Source organism: Callospermophilus lateralis, chromosome 1, assembly GCF_048772815.1.
Source record: "Callospermophilus lateralis isolate mCalLat2 chromosome 1, mCalLat2.hap1, whole genome shotgun sequence".
NCBI lineage: Eukaryota > Metazoa > Chordata > Mammalia > Rodentia > Sciuridae > Callospermophilus > Callospermophilus lateralis.
In genome coordinates, this window is record NC_135305.1 from 62,718,515 (window position 1) to 62,734,958 (window position 16,444).

General features: G+C 34.7%; 1 protein-coding gene across 1 annotated transcript in view; it reads right to left on the reverse strand.

The window, feature by feature from the left end:
* The window catches only part of Cacna2d1 (calcium voltage-gated channel auxiliary subunit alpha2delta 1), a 449,854-nt gene extending 444,676 nt beyond the window's left edge, over positions 1-5,178 (reverse strand). The window contains exon 1 of the mRNA XM_076835140.2: positions 4,595-5,178. Coding sequence (XP_076691255.1) covers positions 4,595-4,689 — 95 coding nt within the window. The 5' untranslated portion in view covers positions 4,690-5,178. The remainder of the gene's footprint in view (positions 1-4,594) is intronic.
* Between the last annotated feature and the right edge of the window lie 11,266 nt (positions 5,179-16,444).

Here is a 16,444-nt window from a genome sequence, read left to right on the forward strand (position 1 = left end):
AGAGTGACACAGTGTCTGATGCACACAGACACAGTGTCTGATGCACACTAAGCTTAAGCAAATATGGGCTGGATATGATGCAAGAGTCGGTTTTCCACAGCAAGCAACTTACCTGCTTGTTGAAATGCTACTTGGACAGCTCTTTTAATGTGAATAATGGAGAACTATCACTTGAAAAATAAGAACATATTACATTTTAGAAATACTGAATCAAATTCTGATATTTTTCAAAATTCTATGTATGTTTAAGTTATAACTACTTATGTCCACATATATAATAAGACACCAAAGGAGATCAGCAAATTGCTTAAGTTGCCAAAACCACATTTCACTGTACCCACTTAAAAGTTATAGTTTGAAAATACTAGGAAATGAGATGTAAATTAAGAACAGGTTACTGTCATGGGAATTTGCCTCTGTATTGAAAAATAGGGAAAAGAAGTAAAATATCATACAGATATTTTAGATAATGATCTTCCAGATAATATATAAATTAAATAATAGTTTGATGTTAGCACAATTTTTAAGTTATTTTTAAAATTCCTAATTGCATTGTCATTTTTTATGAATATACACTCCTAAAAGAAAATATCAAATTTGAATATAATACATAATTGGCATTTTAAAATGTTTTTGAAAAAAACAATGTGTACGTCCTTACTATTATCAAGGTTGGAGATATACTAGAAAGCTGTCTAAGCAGCCAGGTTTCTTTGAAGAAAAAAAGTGATAACTTTTTACCTATTTTCACGATGAACCACTTGCTTTATATTCTAGCTTTATGTGTATTTATTACACTAAAATTAGTGAAACCATGAAAAAGACAATAAAGGTGGATTTTACTTGAGCCACATAAGTTTATCTTTCCAAAATGCTTTTCTTTAAATTATATCAATATCAGACTACCTAATGCCCATTGAAATGCCAATGAAATAGCTACATATATACCTATGCCTAATAACAACAAATTTAACATTATGTCACTACTTGTATGGAAAAATGTGTCTAATGTTGCATATTTTAAGCATACACCTGTGGAATAATAAATGTTGTTAGGTGGTTAAGCTAGTGAAAACAAGTTAAAGACCTGAACAAAGGATTTACTAATGTTTATTGTTTTTAGGTTTAATATTTAATATTTTATCTCATTTAATCATAAGGCACATTTCCTTGTGTGTAGAATAACTATGTCATTTTTGATGAGTGAGACAGATCCATTCCGGTACCACAATATACAGAAATGTCTTTTCTACCATGTTTTAAATACAAAATTATCTACTAACAAAAATATTTTTATCATAAGTATTAAATCCTCAAAAGTACTGTTATGAGATTTTATGGTTAGTTCCTGTAGATATCTCTAATGCTTAATTATATATTTACACCATTATACAGTTTATATTAAAATCCCCATGTATAAAGGGTTTTCAACCAATTATTGTTGACTGGCATCTGGATATAACTGAGATAAAAGTTTAATATGAACAATATATATATATATGACACTTTAAAAAATGAATTTACAAATAGATTCTAAAATTAAGGACAGATTTAAATTAACATTACAATTCTGGCTATCATACATGTAATCCTGAATATGTATCTTAATATATGTTCCAAGGAATTATTTATAAAAAAGAACAACTGTTTTTGAAAACTACATTTTAGAACACTAAAATAACATTTGCATTCTATAATATGAAAACAATATATTACCCAATTAAACACAAACCAATATGCATTAAGTGGTTGCTACCACATCACATATTTATTTCACACTTTATTGGAACAGATATTTCCAAAAGAAACATCTAGCACAGAGAAAGAATTGTATAAAAATTTCTTTTTCTGAAAAAAAAACAATCTCAAATTATTTTTGTGTTAATTATTAGAATACTTTAACAACTATTTTAATACAGGATAATGTTATAGCAGAGTATTTGTTAAACCAAAGAAAAAAAATTAGATATTTAGAATACTACATTATTTATGTTTAATTACAATAAAACTTAAGCTCTTCATACTATGGTAAATACTCTACTAAAAAAACTTTGAATTACTAATTATAATTCAGGTCCAACTCCAATTAGTGCCTAATTAATTTTATAGTGTGTTAAGAGCATGTTCTCCCTCTTTTGATGATAAAACCTTCTCATATTACTTTTTCTCTGAAATATAAAATTGTTAAGAATTTACCAATATTTCCAGAGAAATTTACAAAGAGAAGCATAATCATTTGCTTTCAGTAATTGCTACAATCTTTGTTTTCAGTTTCTACAAATCTGAATTTTTTCCAAAAGATTGGAGATTTATCCTGATAAACACTGCACATGATATATTTTTATATCTTTTTATGCATGAAAAACAATTGGCACCACATCTTGATGAAATTAACATTACATTTTTTTAATTTCATAAAGTTTATTCTGAAAGCAAACATGAAGTAAAAATGTCAACTATTATTTCTCCTTTCCTCAGAAGATGATGTTACTGACTTTCAAATAAATAATTGCAGATGCAGAAGCCTTCCAAAATATTAATATTACTAATAGCAGAGTGGCTCGCAGCTACAAAATCTGTTCTCAGTTCAGGAAATAATGCTTCATACAATCTAAATACATCTATACTTTCATTGTTCAATAATATTCAAATCTTTTCAAAGAAAAGAAATTGTGGTGCCCTAATTCTAATTTTTCCCCACTATTTAATCTCTTTCTTGTCCCTAGTAAGTTTCTGATAATAAAAATTGAGTTATTTTAACTTTAGGAAAGCAGTTACTGCAAATATTCTACTTACAATAAGGATTTTTACATTAATATTTTATCACAGTATGTTCAGGAGTAAAAGGTTTATTTGTTGTATTTTGAAAAGCCATCATCTTCCCCAATGTGATGATGCATTCTCCCCAAGGGATAGAAATATGGATAAATTGTCAATTTCAAATAATACTTTTAAAACGTATGATCTCGTGTAACTCTTTTTAAAAGTCACTATTTATTTGACACAAAATGCAAACGAGTCACTTGAGTTCTCACTTAATAGGCCAAGCTACAAAAAGACTAAAACATTTTAAATACAAATATGATTTCTTAATAAGAGTGAAGGATTTTGAAGCATTTTAAGGAAATTCTTACACTTCTTATGTTTTAAAAAAAATCTAGTTGTAACATTCTGTCAATTAAATGAAGATCTGCTGATGACATTTACCCTCTCCCTTCATAACAAAAAAGATATGCAATCATTTTTATGGAAGATTATCTAAAGAGGAACATTACTGTAAATCAATGACAAAAAAATATTAGACACTCTCCTCCTCCAGGTTAGACTGTCCATCCTCTAGATTCCTGCACTGACACCAAAGGTAATAAATACTTTAAGCTGAATTTTAAATAATAGCTTCAGGGTTTCAGCCCGTAAAGATGCACTGTTGGTAACCACCAAAAACTCCACTATTCAGCACTCAGCCAACAAAGGACAGCAAATAATTCCCAGCAGCATAAATACCGGGAAGGCTACCTTGGGCTTTGTTTTTGTTATGTAAAATGCATTAAAGTGACTCATCCACTTAAGCTTACCTACTCTTAGAAGCTTTAAAGTAGCTTCAAGAACCAAAATAAATGCTTTCCCAGAATGCCTGATAGGCTATTCAGAGCATTTAAAAATATGTATATATTTATATGTGCCCCCTGAATTTGATACTTTATTGCAGCCTAAGAGAGAGAAGAGAATTGTTATATTTCACTCCCTTCCTGCCGTGTGACTATAGTTACCTTTCAACACTCCATCTCCAGAATAGCAACGATTTTTTTTTAATTTAAAAGTTATTTTAGAAATGTTAAAAATAGGGGGAAAAAATTGCAGGAGACTGTGGAAACAGTCCCTCCCTAAAAGAATGGGAGTTCTTTTCATTCTAAGAACAGGAAACCGAGTATCTGTCAGCACTCAGATGATTCCAATGAAGGGTCAGGGAGGTTGGATTGCACAGCCCCAGTACCTGTGAGCCCCGGGGTGGACAGCACGCTCTGCTGCGGGGAGCAAGCACACTTCGGATCTGAAAGGCTGTCAAGTGCGCCCAGGAATTGGGGATCTAAATGAGTTTGGGCACTATAGCAATTGGAAATCATCCCAGAGGCCAAGTGCAGGAGAAGTCCAAGCTACCCTGGCAAGCCGGAAATTAACTATTTGTAAAATACTCAACCAAAACACAACTTTTTTATTTAACTGGGTTTGATGAGAGCGGATGAATGACTGGAAACTTTTCTCCCAGTCCAGTTAAACTCTTGAGTTTCTAGAATCCTTTTAGAGATGGACTAAAACGCCAGGAGTCGGCGGCCAACGTTTCTCGGGACAGCTCGGCCCCCGGCGCCCGGCCGCGCTCAGGGTCGGGAGACGCCAGTTCGGAGCGCATTCCAGCCGCGAGCCGCGCACTCAGCCGGCTCAGTCGGCCTCTCCAGATCCGAGCCCCGCTCGCCAGCCGTTCGCTCCCCACCCCCACGGGCAGAAAAGCTCCGTGACTCGGGAACCGACCCCAGCCTCCAGCTCCCGCGGCATCACCCGGGCCGCGCTCCCCGCCCTGCCGGGCCCGCCGACTTACGTGACGGCCGAAGGGAATGGCTCCTCGGACGAGGGACCGATCAGCAAAGATTGGAAAAGTGTCAGAGTCAAGGCCAGCAGGCAGCCAGCAGCCATCTTCGCGATCGAAGATCAATCCCCCCTCCCTCCCCAGCTGGGGGAAGGAGCGGTGCTGGAAACCGCGGGCGGCGGAAAAGGAGCACGCTCTCGCAGACCGCCGACGTCTGGAGGGCCGGCGCACACGGGGCCCGCGGCGTGGAGTGGCGCGGGGGACCGCTAGGACGAAGCCGGGTGCCGGGGAAGGGGCGGTGGCGGGAGGACCCACTAGCGTGTCTCGGCTGCTCAGCGCCGCGGCTGCCTCGCCTCCCTCTCCTCCGCCGCCATCAAGGGCGACTTTGGAAACAGTCCTCGGCAAGCTGGCTGGCGCTCGCGCGCTCTCGCTCTCCCTCTCGGTTTCCTCCCTGATTTATTCCCCTGATTGTCGAGGCAAAGGAGGAGGCGGGGGCGGGGGCGGAGGAGGGGTGACGGCGCTGGGGAGGGGTGGGGGGGAATGCAGGAATGGGGGAATGGCAGGCAGGCTGGGAGACTTGTGGAAGAGAGAGGCTCCGTCTGGCTTCTCCCGGAAAGTCAGAGGGAGGTGGCTGGGGGTGGGCAGCGGGAGGGCTGGGCGTCAGAGCAGTCGGGCGGAGACGGGCCGGGAGCAGCCCTCCATACAAGGCAGAAAGGAACTCCCAAAGTCGGCGTGGGTTTCCTCCCGCCGCCCGGCGTGCGGAGGGGGAGCGGACCCAGCCCCGCGGGGCTCCCGGGGGACAACCAGCCGCCCGGCGGGCAGCCACAGGCTGCAGAGGCTCCAGCTGAGCACTTGGCTCGCGTCTTCTGGGCTTATTTTTGCACGCGCTAGCAGCATTCCCCCAACCCTTTTCCCAGGCGCAGAATCCACTGCCTGCCTAGGAATCGTGAAGTGATTTGACAACAAATGTAGGAGGGGTTTGTGTTGCATTTTTAAAGCACCACTATTGACTTTCTACCAGGTGGCACTATTTGCCCATGTGCCAGAGGTTAGAGCCTTTGGCGGGACTTGGTACTAATTGTGCCAGAATTGTACGAATGGGATCGGCTTACCTGAGGAGGGCCGAGCTAGGGACAGTTAAAGAAGGATATGATGCTGTAAAATTCCCCCCCCCCCAACACACACACACACAATCCTGCCATTCTGTAGGACAGAGCTGTAGAGGGTCGGATTCTTCATCTAGAGTGGACAGTGCTGTGAGAAGGGCTTTGTAGGGTCCTAATGAAACTGCCTCCAAAAAGAGTCCCATTGGGCTGTCACAGCCCCTGTGCTGCCTTGCCTGTCTAGGTTGTCGCAGAGTACAGTCTCTGTGTCAATGTGAAGGCAGAGAAAGGGTAAGCCTCAGGAACAGGTGGCACTCTGCGAAAAGCGCCTGAAATGTGGAGGAGGAATTAAGGGAGGGGAGAGTGCTAGAGAGTAGCAATGCTGGCTGGTTTTACCTCCACCCTCCGGAGAAGCGATGGCAGGGCGTGCGCAGGCCTTCTGGAAAGAACAGAGGGGTCTTCCTTAGACCTCTCCTGCCCAGTACAGGTCCCATTCCAGGAGGGACCAGGTGGGCAAAGGGTAGAAATCCAACAGTATGTGAGAACGCTTTTGACATGAAGCACAGATTATACAATACCTGGCGAGAAAAAAATGACCATCCTGACAATTAGAAAAATCAGTAATTATCGGGATGACTTTAATTAGCTAATATTTTAATTAGCCCCTCCCTTGTTCTAGAAAGAGCTTGTAAGAAGAATACTGTCCCTTATTAATTCGAAAGTAATTTTTCAGCTCTCCGAAAGCAACCCGTCAAAATGAAGGATGGTGGTGATGATGATGATGATGACAGTGATGAGTATTATTACTGACTGGCCAAATTTTAAAAGCATTTGTGATTTTATGATCTTGGCCCCAGAATTTTTTTTCCCCCTTCCCCTTTATCCATCCTTTTGTCATGCCTTATTTGTTTTCTTTATATCCTCTGCATCTCTATCTTGCTCTTTGTTTCTTTCTTCCTACTCTGAGTGGCCTCACAAAAGGCACCCTGGTGCGACTTAACTTAGTTTGTTTTGTGCTGGGCAGAGGGAGTGTGGCAGCAGGAGCTGCACCAAAGAGGGATGAAGTGGGATGTAATGGGATTGAGTGCTGGAGCTGGGAAAGGACATTGTATATGACTGAAGGTGGCTTTCCACTCCAAAATTAGACAACCAAATAATAAAATCTATCATTTTTTTCAATTTTTAATGATTCAAAGGCAGATTTTCTTCCCCAGCATGAGTATTAAGAAAAAGAAAATTAGATGCCTATTATTGTCTACCTGATATGTTGGTATTATAATTGGCTCAGTACATAAAAATATCATTATAATATATTCTGTCAATTATTTCATTAATGACTCCAGACTTCCTACTATGGTACACCATTTCCAATTTCAAATCTTTAGGAGAAAGGGCTTAAAGAATAAAAGAATGTAATAAACTTCTGTGGAAGGTAAGTCAGGCTTTATTATTAACATTTTTGGCCTTTGAGCCAAATCTCAATTTCTTTGGATCACTCTGATGAAGCACTGTATTCTTCAATATCTGAAGCCATAGAACAAAGATATTGCTTCTACAATTCTTATTGAAAGAGATGGTTCTCAACTGTAAGCCTAAATCATTGTTTAATATTCTGTAGTGAGGTTTGCTATTAATTACTTTTTATAAATCTAAATCTTTCTAATGGGAATATTCAGAATGTGGTTTTTATTTCTTATGTATGATAGCTAAAACAACGCCATTCCCATAACATAGCATTATGTTTCTATTGGATTAATTTAGCCTTCTACAATGCCTTTTTTTTTTTTTTTAGCTCAGTTCAGTTATTTTAGGAAAATCCATGAAAATCATATTCCATTAATGTTAATAAAATTTTGCTAAAACACCAAGATTTGCCATTCAAAATAAAATGTTTACAAATGATAAAGATTGATGATTTTAAAAAAATTCTTGTTGTATTATGAGCTATAAATGAGTGAGAAGTCACAAATCAATACCTACGATCCATTTAAGAGAAAATGTTTTAATTAGAATGTAACTGAGTAAGGTATTGCTGGAGATTTTTATATTTCATCATTTCTAGATGAAGTTAAAAATATTTAATTCATGCAAAACATTATGTTTTGCTTAGAATAAATTTATGATGTGTAATTTTTGGCTAATTCTCAATTGTTATTTTATACAAATGAAAGCCAAATTTAAAGACAAATGGACAGAAAGCTTCAACTGTCTAATCTCCTTAGGGAATACATTTAGAAGATGGGAATAAGAAAGCAACTCAGAAGTATCAGTTCCCAGGAGAACTGTTAAAGGGACATGTAGTGATTTTTAAACTAGAGTTCATTTTTGCCATTTTTAAAGTAAAGCAGCACATAGAGGCCTTCATTTAAAAAAAAAAAAGTGGAAAAGAAACTATTCTAAATTAAGAAACCTGGTCAAATATTTTCCACAAACAAGACAACTATTTAGGAGATATGTTTCCTTCACCCAAGATATATACCTATTGACACATATGACAGTAAACCTTTGTGGAAATAATACTTTTCTAAATGGACAAAGCTACATTAAATAAGTATTTATTTTTAATTTTTTTTTGTTGTAGATAGACACAATACCTTTATTGTTTTATTATTTTTATATGATATTGAAGATCAAATCCAGGGCCTCTGCTAGGCAAGCACTTTACCACTGAGCCACAACCCCAGCCCCAACAAGTATTTATTGAAGGTTTAATATTTGCCCATCAGAGGCCTATATTGGCAAACTTATGTTGGTTACATATTTTGACAGATTAACTGTTATATTTTAAAAATCCTCATTTCTTCAACCAATCAATAGGTTTTATGTTATTCTACTTTGAATCTTTGCTAACCATCGAATATTTTATTCAATTTTTTATTGTTTTATTTTTGCTCTTCCTTTCCCCCTTAAATACAAACACATCTCTGGAAAAAGAAGGAAAGGAAAGAAGGAAGGAAGGGAGGGAGGGAAATAAATCAGGGCTTACAACATGACTTTTTATTTAAAAACAAAATTTGACTCTAAAATCTTGATTTCATAATAAGATTCTTCTTCAAAGAGCTGGAGTTGTTTTAACTGTAAGTTATAACACAAAGTCATATAGACTCCATTTACTTAGGCCTACATAGACAACAAGCAGTAGAAAACTCGGTAGTTTATGAAAATATTCACAAGCAACAAAAATGCAATGGTCAGTGGTAAGAGATAATAGTAAAAACTAAAATAATTAGAACTAATAACTGCTGGCACTCTTTTCCAGTGTGTTGAATCTTATGGCTACTGCCTTCCATGAAGAAAAAAGATCATCTATTAATATCATTCTTCTGATGCTAGGTTTTTCACATTCTCTAAACATAGTAAAACACCATTATAACTTAGTTATCTCTATTAAAATGTGGACATGTTTGGATCAAATTCACTTTAGAATAATCTCATTCAGTAAGTATATTACACTCACTCGATCTGAAACAAGGTTGTCTGCAGAAGCACCACACAATAATGTTGCTAGGAGTTTTTCCCTCTTCAGTAATAAGCGTGGGAAAGAAAATAAGAGAGCAGACATTTTCCTTTTGTTGCCACATATTTTAGATTTATATGTTTAAAATATCACTCTTTATTACGAAGAATTTATGACCATCTGAACATACAGGGAAAGAGTTAAAATGCCATATTCCATTGATAGATGAGTAAAATAGAGATCATGTATTGTCATTTATAACAGATGGGAGATGTAAACTTTTAAGTTTCACATTTGGAAACATTTGAAAATCAATATAGAGCAAATAGTGTCTAGCAATAGTATGTTATTCAATATGTACAGCTTGGGAGGGTCTAATTCCTAAGGGTTCCTGATAATTTGCCAAGAGATTGTGATGCCTAAGTAATAGAAAGGTACTAATGCTATCTGATGCTGTATCATGATTATATCATCAAATTAATAGTATGTAAACATTGCATATCTTTAAAACTAAGAACAGGATTTAAACTATTCTGTTGTAAAATAGCTTATGTTGTCTACAATTGGAATTTATACATATTGATTTTCTTTTTCTTATTCATATGTCTTTATATTTTTCACTAGGTTGGCCCATTCTTTCTGATTCTCTCAATGTCCATAGCTAGTGAGAAGAATTGATTTAATTCATTTGCCAAACTCAGTGAAGATGGTCCAAGGATAAACAGTAAAACTTTCAAGTTGAGAGTATTTATCACTTGAATGCTGCTGCAAGTTTTTCTACACAGATTAATGTATCTTTGGCAAGTTGTCATTTATTTTTGTGAAACATTTTATATTGTCAGAATACTTGCAGGTTAATTTTTAGTTTAAATGAAACAACCAAATGCATAACTTTAAAACATTAATTAGCTTTGAAATGAATATTTTTGTGTTTATTGCAGTCCAATAACAATAATCTAGCTGACATTAATAATAACTGCAACTTTATTTAATTATATCAACCCACATATAATTAGCAGTCTTTCCTTTAAAGAAAAAGAATGTTTCTGGTTGGAAGAGTTGTGTGTACATTTAGTCACCTTTCTGTTAGATATATGACTATCTGGAAATTTATTTTAAATCTAGTGTTTTTTAAAAAAATATTTGATGCACTGGAGTTGTGGTTCAGCAGTTGAGTGCTTGCCTCACATGTGTGAAACACTGGGTTCAATCCTCAGCACCACATAAAAATAAATAAAATAAAGGTAAAAACATTATTTGAGAACTTTGGGGTTTCCTTTTTCTTCTTCTTTAAACTTCCATTTTTATTTCTCAAAATATGTTAAACTTTTACCATTCAAAAATAACAAAGTACTTATCAAAGATGAATTGTTACCATAAAACTAGTTAAGCACTGTGTCCACACTTCAATTCAAGCTTTAACAAATACCCATGGTTCATCAGTGTTCAGAAACAGAAGCCAGTTCTGTCCATTTTTTCTTTTTTTTCCCCAAGTTAACCAGCTGGCCCACTCCACCCCTTCTCCACCCCTTCTTTTGATCTTTTTCTAAGCCAAGAGGCAGTAGTTGAGTGTCTTTAAGACATTATCAAAAGAGGGGCTTCTATTTTTATATGTAAGGAAAAAAGAAAGTAGAAAAATTAGAAAAGGCAAAGATAAATTATTTAGAAAACTGAACACATGAAGGAAAGGATGTTTGTTCATACAACACAAATAAATACCAATGGAAAAAGAGGTAAAAGAGAGACACAAGAAACAATGAAGGCCAAATTGTTGGAAGAACAAATGGGACAAAAATGTAGGGCAACTCATTATTCTGCAATGTTCAATCAACTAAAATTGAAAACAAAGAAGTTATTAGAAACAAGTTATTAAAACTTTGTTGATAAATATTATAATATTTTTACTAATATATGACAACTGTGTTGTGATTTTACAAAAAATATGAATAATTGTTGAAGATTGTTTTTCTAATTTAATTGTAGACTAGGTTGTATAATGTTAATATTTAATTACTTGTCTTAAAAAGTATATAATATGCAAAGAATTATATCAGGTACAACAACTATAACATTTTTACAAATCCTCTATGTACTTTATAGACCCAAGGCATTATTTAATATTTAGAATTTTTTATATGAAGTAGGAAAACATCATAATCCATTTCCTCTACAATATTTATTTATATACAACAATTTATTATAATAAATCACTCATGAGTTTTAATGAACCTGTATTCATTTTCAAACTTCAGAACCACTTTCTCCCTATTTTTTTTTTTTTTTTTTTTTTTTAGAAAAATTCACCAACAATGAGAAGGTATAAATGGTATCAGGAAGAAAGGGCAACAGAGACTTAGCTGCTTCAATGACTCTCTTACCACCTAAAAATTGTCCATGTTTAGAAAACGTTCAGGAGCCCTGGCCTAAGTATCAGAGATCTTGGGCCCCTTCCCATGTCTTACATTAAACCATTCTTAGCAAAGTTTAACTCATTCTCATGGTAGTCCTTCATTAAATATTCAGAATCTTGATCCCAGTTATTCTATTGATTCTTGAAATCATTGAAACTCCTCCCTTAACTCTAGATAAATATACTAACATGAATTGCTGTGTTAAGAGAGGCAGGCATAGCTAACTACAGAACTTAGCTCTGGCATTTATAAAGAAGCTGTGATTTGAACTCAGGCTCTCTTTCTCAGATACCCTGGCACTTAACCATTTTCTCATATGGTCTTTCCTCTTATCTGATCTTTAGTAGCTTAGAGATAATAGGCTAAATTACTTAGCCTACCTAAACCTTGTTTTCATTTTTTTTAAAAAAAAAAAATGAGAATGCTGTTAGGATTAAAGGACATGGCTGAATTTTTAATTTTTCTGCAACCATGCCTATGTACAGTCAGGGATAATGCAGTACGGATAAAGTACATAGCCATGCAAGGTGAAAGATTCCTTTATCTCTCTGAACTGAAGGGTTGAAATCTATTTATAACAAATCAATGTAAATAAGATTAAACAATGAACTGCTACCAATGAACTTCATACCTTTAATGAATCTTACAGTGCACATGTGTTCTAAGAAGTACCATAACTTTTCTCAATCTTTGGAAAATTATTGGTGTATGCTTTGAACATCAATAGACAATTATTAGTACAGATGAGTGATTTAGAAAAGAGCATATAATAATGAAAATGTGGTCTAAAAATAAACTATTGCCAAGGCTCAATTTTATAGGCAAATATGACTGGAAAAGAAGTTATTAGAAATATATGAGAGTTTTTTTTCAAATACATTATTTTTAACAGTTTTATTGATATGTAATCACATATCATATGCCATAACAGTTCACCCATTTAAAGTATATCTTCCAATGACTGTTAGTATTATAGAAATATTTTCACTAATTTAAAATATCAACTATTACATATTTAAACTAGGATAGTCTTTGATAAGACCTAGAAGTATTGATTACACATACATGTGGCAAATACCAATTCAATTTAACATTAATGTTGGTAATTTTTAATGATTTTGACGTTTAAGTCATACTAATTACTAATAACTAGAGTTTGTCTATATTTAAAACCTTAGTCTCTCTCCTCCACATAATCTACCTTAAGCAGTTAACCACTATAAGAAGCTTGTACTTAGCTTATATAAAAATAATTATTATTTGGGTTCTATGTGACAGATGCATAAGAAAACAATAAAATTATAATTCAGATTGGAACATACATCTATTTCTTTATATGTTTCATTTGTGTAAATGTATGGAGTTCATTTTATGTTGTCATCTTTTTACTTGTACAATGAGAACAGTATTTATGATATTGAAGTATGGGAGGCTGTAAATGGCATTTGCATTCATCAGATACATCAACTCTGCTTCTCCTTTAATCACTGGCTAGAGATATTTATTGCTTCATGAACTCTTCTCCCATAAACAACAATACCTCAGTAGGACACTTGCATAGTACTGATGATTTTTCCCTTTCAATGTAGATGAGAAAAACGAAAACATTTTATAGAAATAAAACATTCTTATCTCAATCAAATAAATGGGAAGCTTTAGAAAATGAATATGGCAATACTAAAAAAAATCAGATCAATAATATCTATAACTAAATGCATTTTGTCTTGATATCTTCTGTTTAATACTCAAATATACAAATATGTGTAGGATTTGTTATTTATTTCTCAGTGAAATATTAAGACAACAAGCTGATTTTAGTGTTTTAAGAAAATTTTTAAAAATTTAAGTAAAAATACTTCCTAAAGTATTTCCTACTATAATAGTAATCATAAGAAAAACACAGATAATTGCCAATTTATAAACATGTTTTCTGAAAGATTACTTTTATATTAGTGTTTTGACAAATTGGCTGCATCTTCTCACAAAAAGAACATGTGGATTTTAATCGGGAACCTGAACACACATTCATATTTCTACTTAGCTTTAATTACTCAGTTTAGAATCACTATTTCCAATCAAAGTCTGCTAAGCTTCAAATAGTATTTAAATTAAAACCTTGGAAATATCAACTGATTGATATGGGTTAATGGTCATCATTTAATTTCATTAATAACATCAAGAATGATTTATTATACTTCATTAAAAGAAAAGCCACATTCTCTGTTTCATACATGTAGCATATACATGTAAATGTATACAGGAAACCTGAAAATTTTCTGATGTACACTAGAAATTTAATTGTGTGTCTTTATTAATTTATTCATATGTTTTCTCAGTCATCTATTCTTTTTGTATTATTTACTCATTAACTTACTAAATGCAAAATATTTTATAGGAATCATAGGGCTCATAAATTCAATACGTATTTCTACTTGGAACCCAGAAATTGAGCTAAATGTATTCATTTGTGTGTTATACATAAATGATTATATGAGATATCAATTTACTTTTTAGAATTAGGATATGTAGTACTCTTTATTATTAAACAAAAGAAAAGCTTAAAACGTGAAACATGTCCAGAATTCTAAGACAAAAGTCATTCTAAATTATATTTCTAGTGGGAATATAAAATAGAGCAGCTGGTTTGGAAAAGATTAAGAGTTACCATATGACCCAACAATTCTACTCCTAGATATTTACCCAAGAGATGAAAACAGGTTCACAGAAAAACATACACACAATGTTCATAGCAGTAATGTCAATAATAATAGAAACAAGACAAATGGTTATTAAGTGATGCTGATAAACACCATGTGGTATGCCCATTCCATAGAATGCTATTTGGCAATAAAAATGAAATGTTATAACGTGTAGCAACATAGATGAAACTTGAAACCATACAAAGTAAAACCACTCATGAAAGACCACATATTGTATATTTATATGAAATGTCCAAGTAGGCAAATCCACAGAGAGAAAATAAATTAGTGTTTGCCTAAGGCTAAAATGGAGTGTTAGAAAAAAATGGGGTGAGAGGGTTACTGCTAGTAGGTGTAGAGTTTCTTTTGGGGTGATGATATGTTCTAAGATTGCTTGGAGTTATAATTGCACAAATTTGTAAATATACAAACTATTGAATCACAAATCCTGACCATGTTGCCTTTAGTCAAGTACCCAGGCTGTAGTAGGTACTCAATAAATATATAAAAGAAGAAGGTAAGCAAGTAAACTGAAATGCATTACATACAAGAAAAATTAATCAAAATTTGGTATTGTGTCTGATGAACGTAAACCTAACAATAATTAAAATGTATCCTACTTATCCTCCTACAAGCCAAGATTGATTCCTGGGAGGGGTAGGTTTGTACACAGTGGGACTTGTCTTCTAAGTAATTTGAAAGGCTATTTAATACCAGGAAAGAAAGATAGGGCTAGGGTGAGGTGCTACTGGTAGAAAACTCCAGTGACAGCAGAAGGTTGGACCTGCAGCTTCACTGCTACTGGGCCCATTCATGCACATTAGTGGTTCTCCAGCTTGAACATGCATCATAAATCCCAAATACCTGTTAAACACAGATGTCTGGTACTCAAGTCTTGAGTTTCTGATTTAGTAGACCTGGGTAGGACCCAAGAATTTGCATGTCTAACAAATTTTCAAGTGATAATGATTCTGCTATAATGTAAGGACCCTTTTAAACAAAACAAACCTCTTGTACATAAATGTATATTACTCAGGAAGTGAATGTTTATGACTGGGAGATAATGTGAGGTAGCCTAGGAAAGAGAAAAGGAAAGACATTTTGAGCACAAAAATGTCAGCCAATAATCTCAGAGTGAAGCTTCTAACACGGGAATCATCTTGGTCTATGATGAGAATGGTGATTCTGTGAGGTGAGCTCTATGATCAGGCATTACTGTTAACACTAATTTCTGAGTTAAATTGCCTGTCAGATCTGCTGCTCTCTCCATGTGTCAAGGTCACTAAAACTGGCATATGGCAGAAACAGCTCCTGCAACCTGTGGGGTCAAGCTGGAAGTCTGCTCTTCATAGTGAGAGTCAGAATGTGTCAAAGACCTCATTCTTCCCCAAACATGTTTTATTCCTCAAGATCATCTTCATCCCCTCTTAGGTTTAAAATTCTACCTTCAAAGCTTCAAAGTTGGTTGGTTGAGATGTAAATTCAAGTATAGAAGCCATCCAGGCAGAAGCACCTCTCCCAGCACATGTAAATAAATGCACATTTGTTCTCATCAAGTATCCCTCTATCAGATGAATTAACTATCACCTTGGAAGATTTCCAGACTCTGAAAAATTATTTTGGTTTTGGTAAGAAAAATAAGTATGGCCCTGATTCAGTGCAAATATTTCAGTCTGAAATTGCATGTTTAGGACATGTTATTTAATTTCCCATGAAGATAAACTAGCATAAACAATAATCAAAAAGAAAATGTGGTTAATAAGAGTACTTTAAACATACTCTCAGATGTTTCTTAAATCTATTTTATGTAACAGGGGAGGCAAATTTCATTTATTCCACCTTTTCTTAATTAGACTAAGCCTTATATGCTTCACAGTTCTTTTCTGAAACAAGATAAAAAAATCAAATTTCTTTATTTTGGCTAAAAATAGGAATTGATCTTAGTACTATGAGAAGTAATCTGAGTATTCCAAAGAAAATATGGTTATGGAAAGAAAAAAAATTCAATAGAGAAAGTATAGCATTATAATTCAGCCTTCCTCTTCCTTAAATTCCCTGATTTTTCCAATGAAATCTTATCATCTTTCTATAGGCAATTGTGTTCTTTGTTTTTATTATGTCAACCAATGTAAATAAAGAGTAGCATTTGTATGGAGACTGAAACTGACAAATATGTGTATTGGGTTACAATG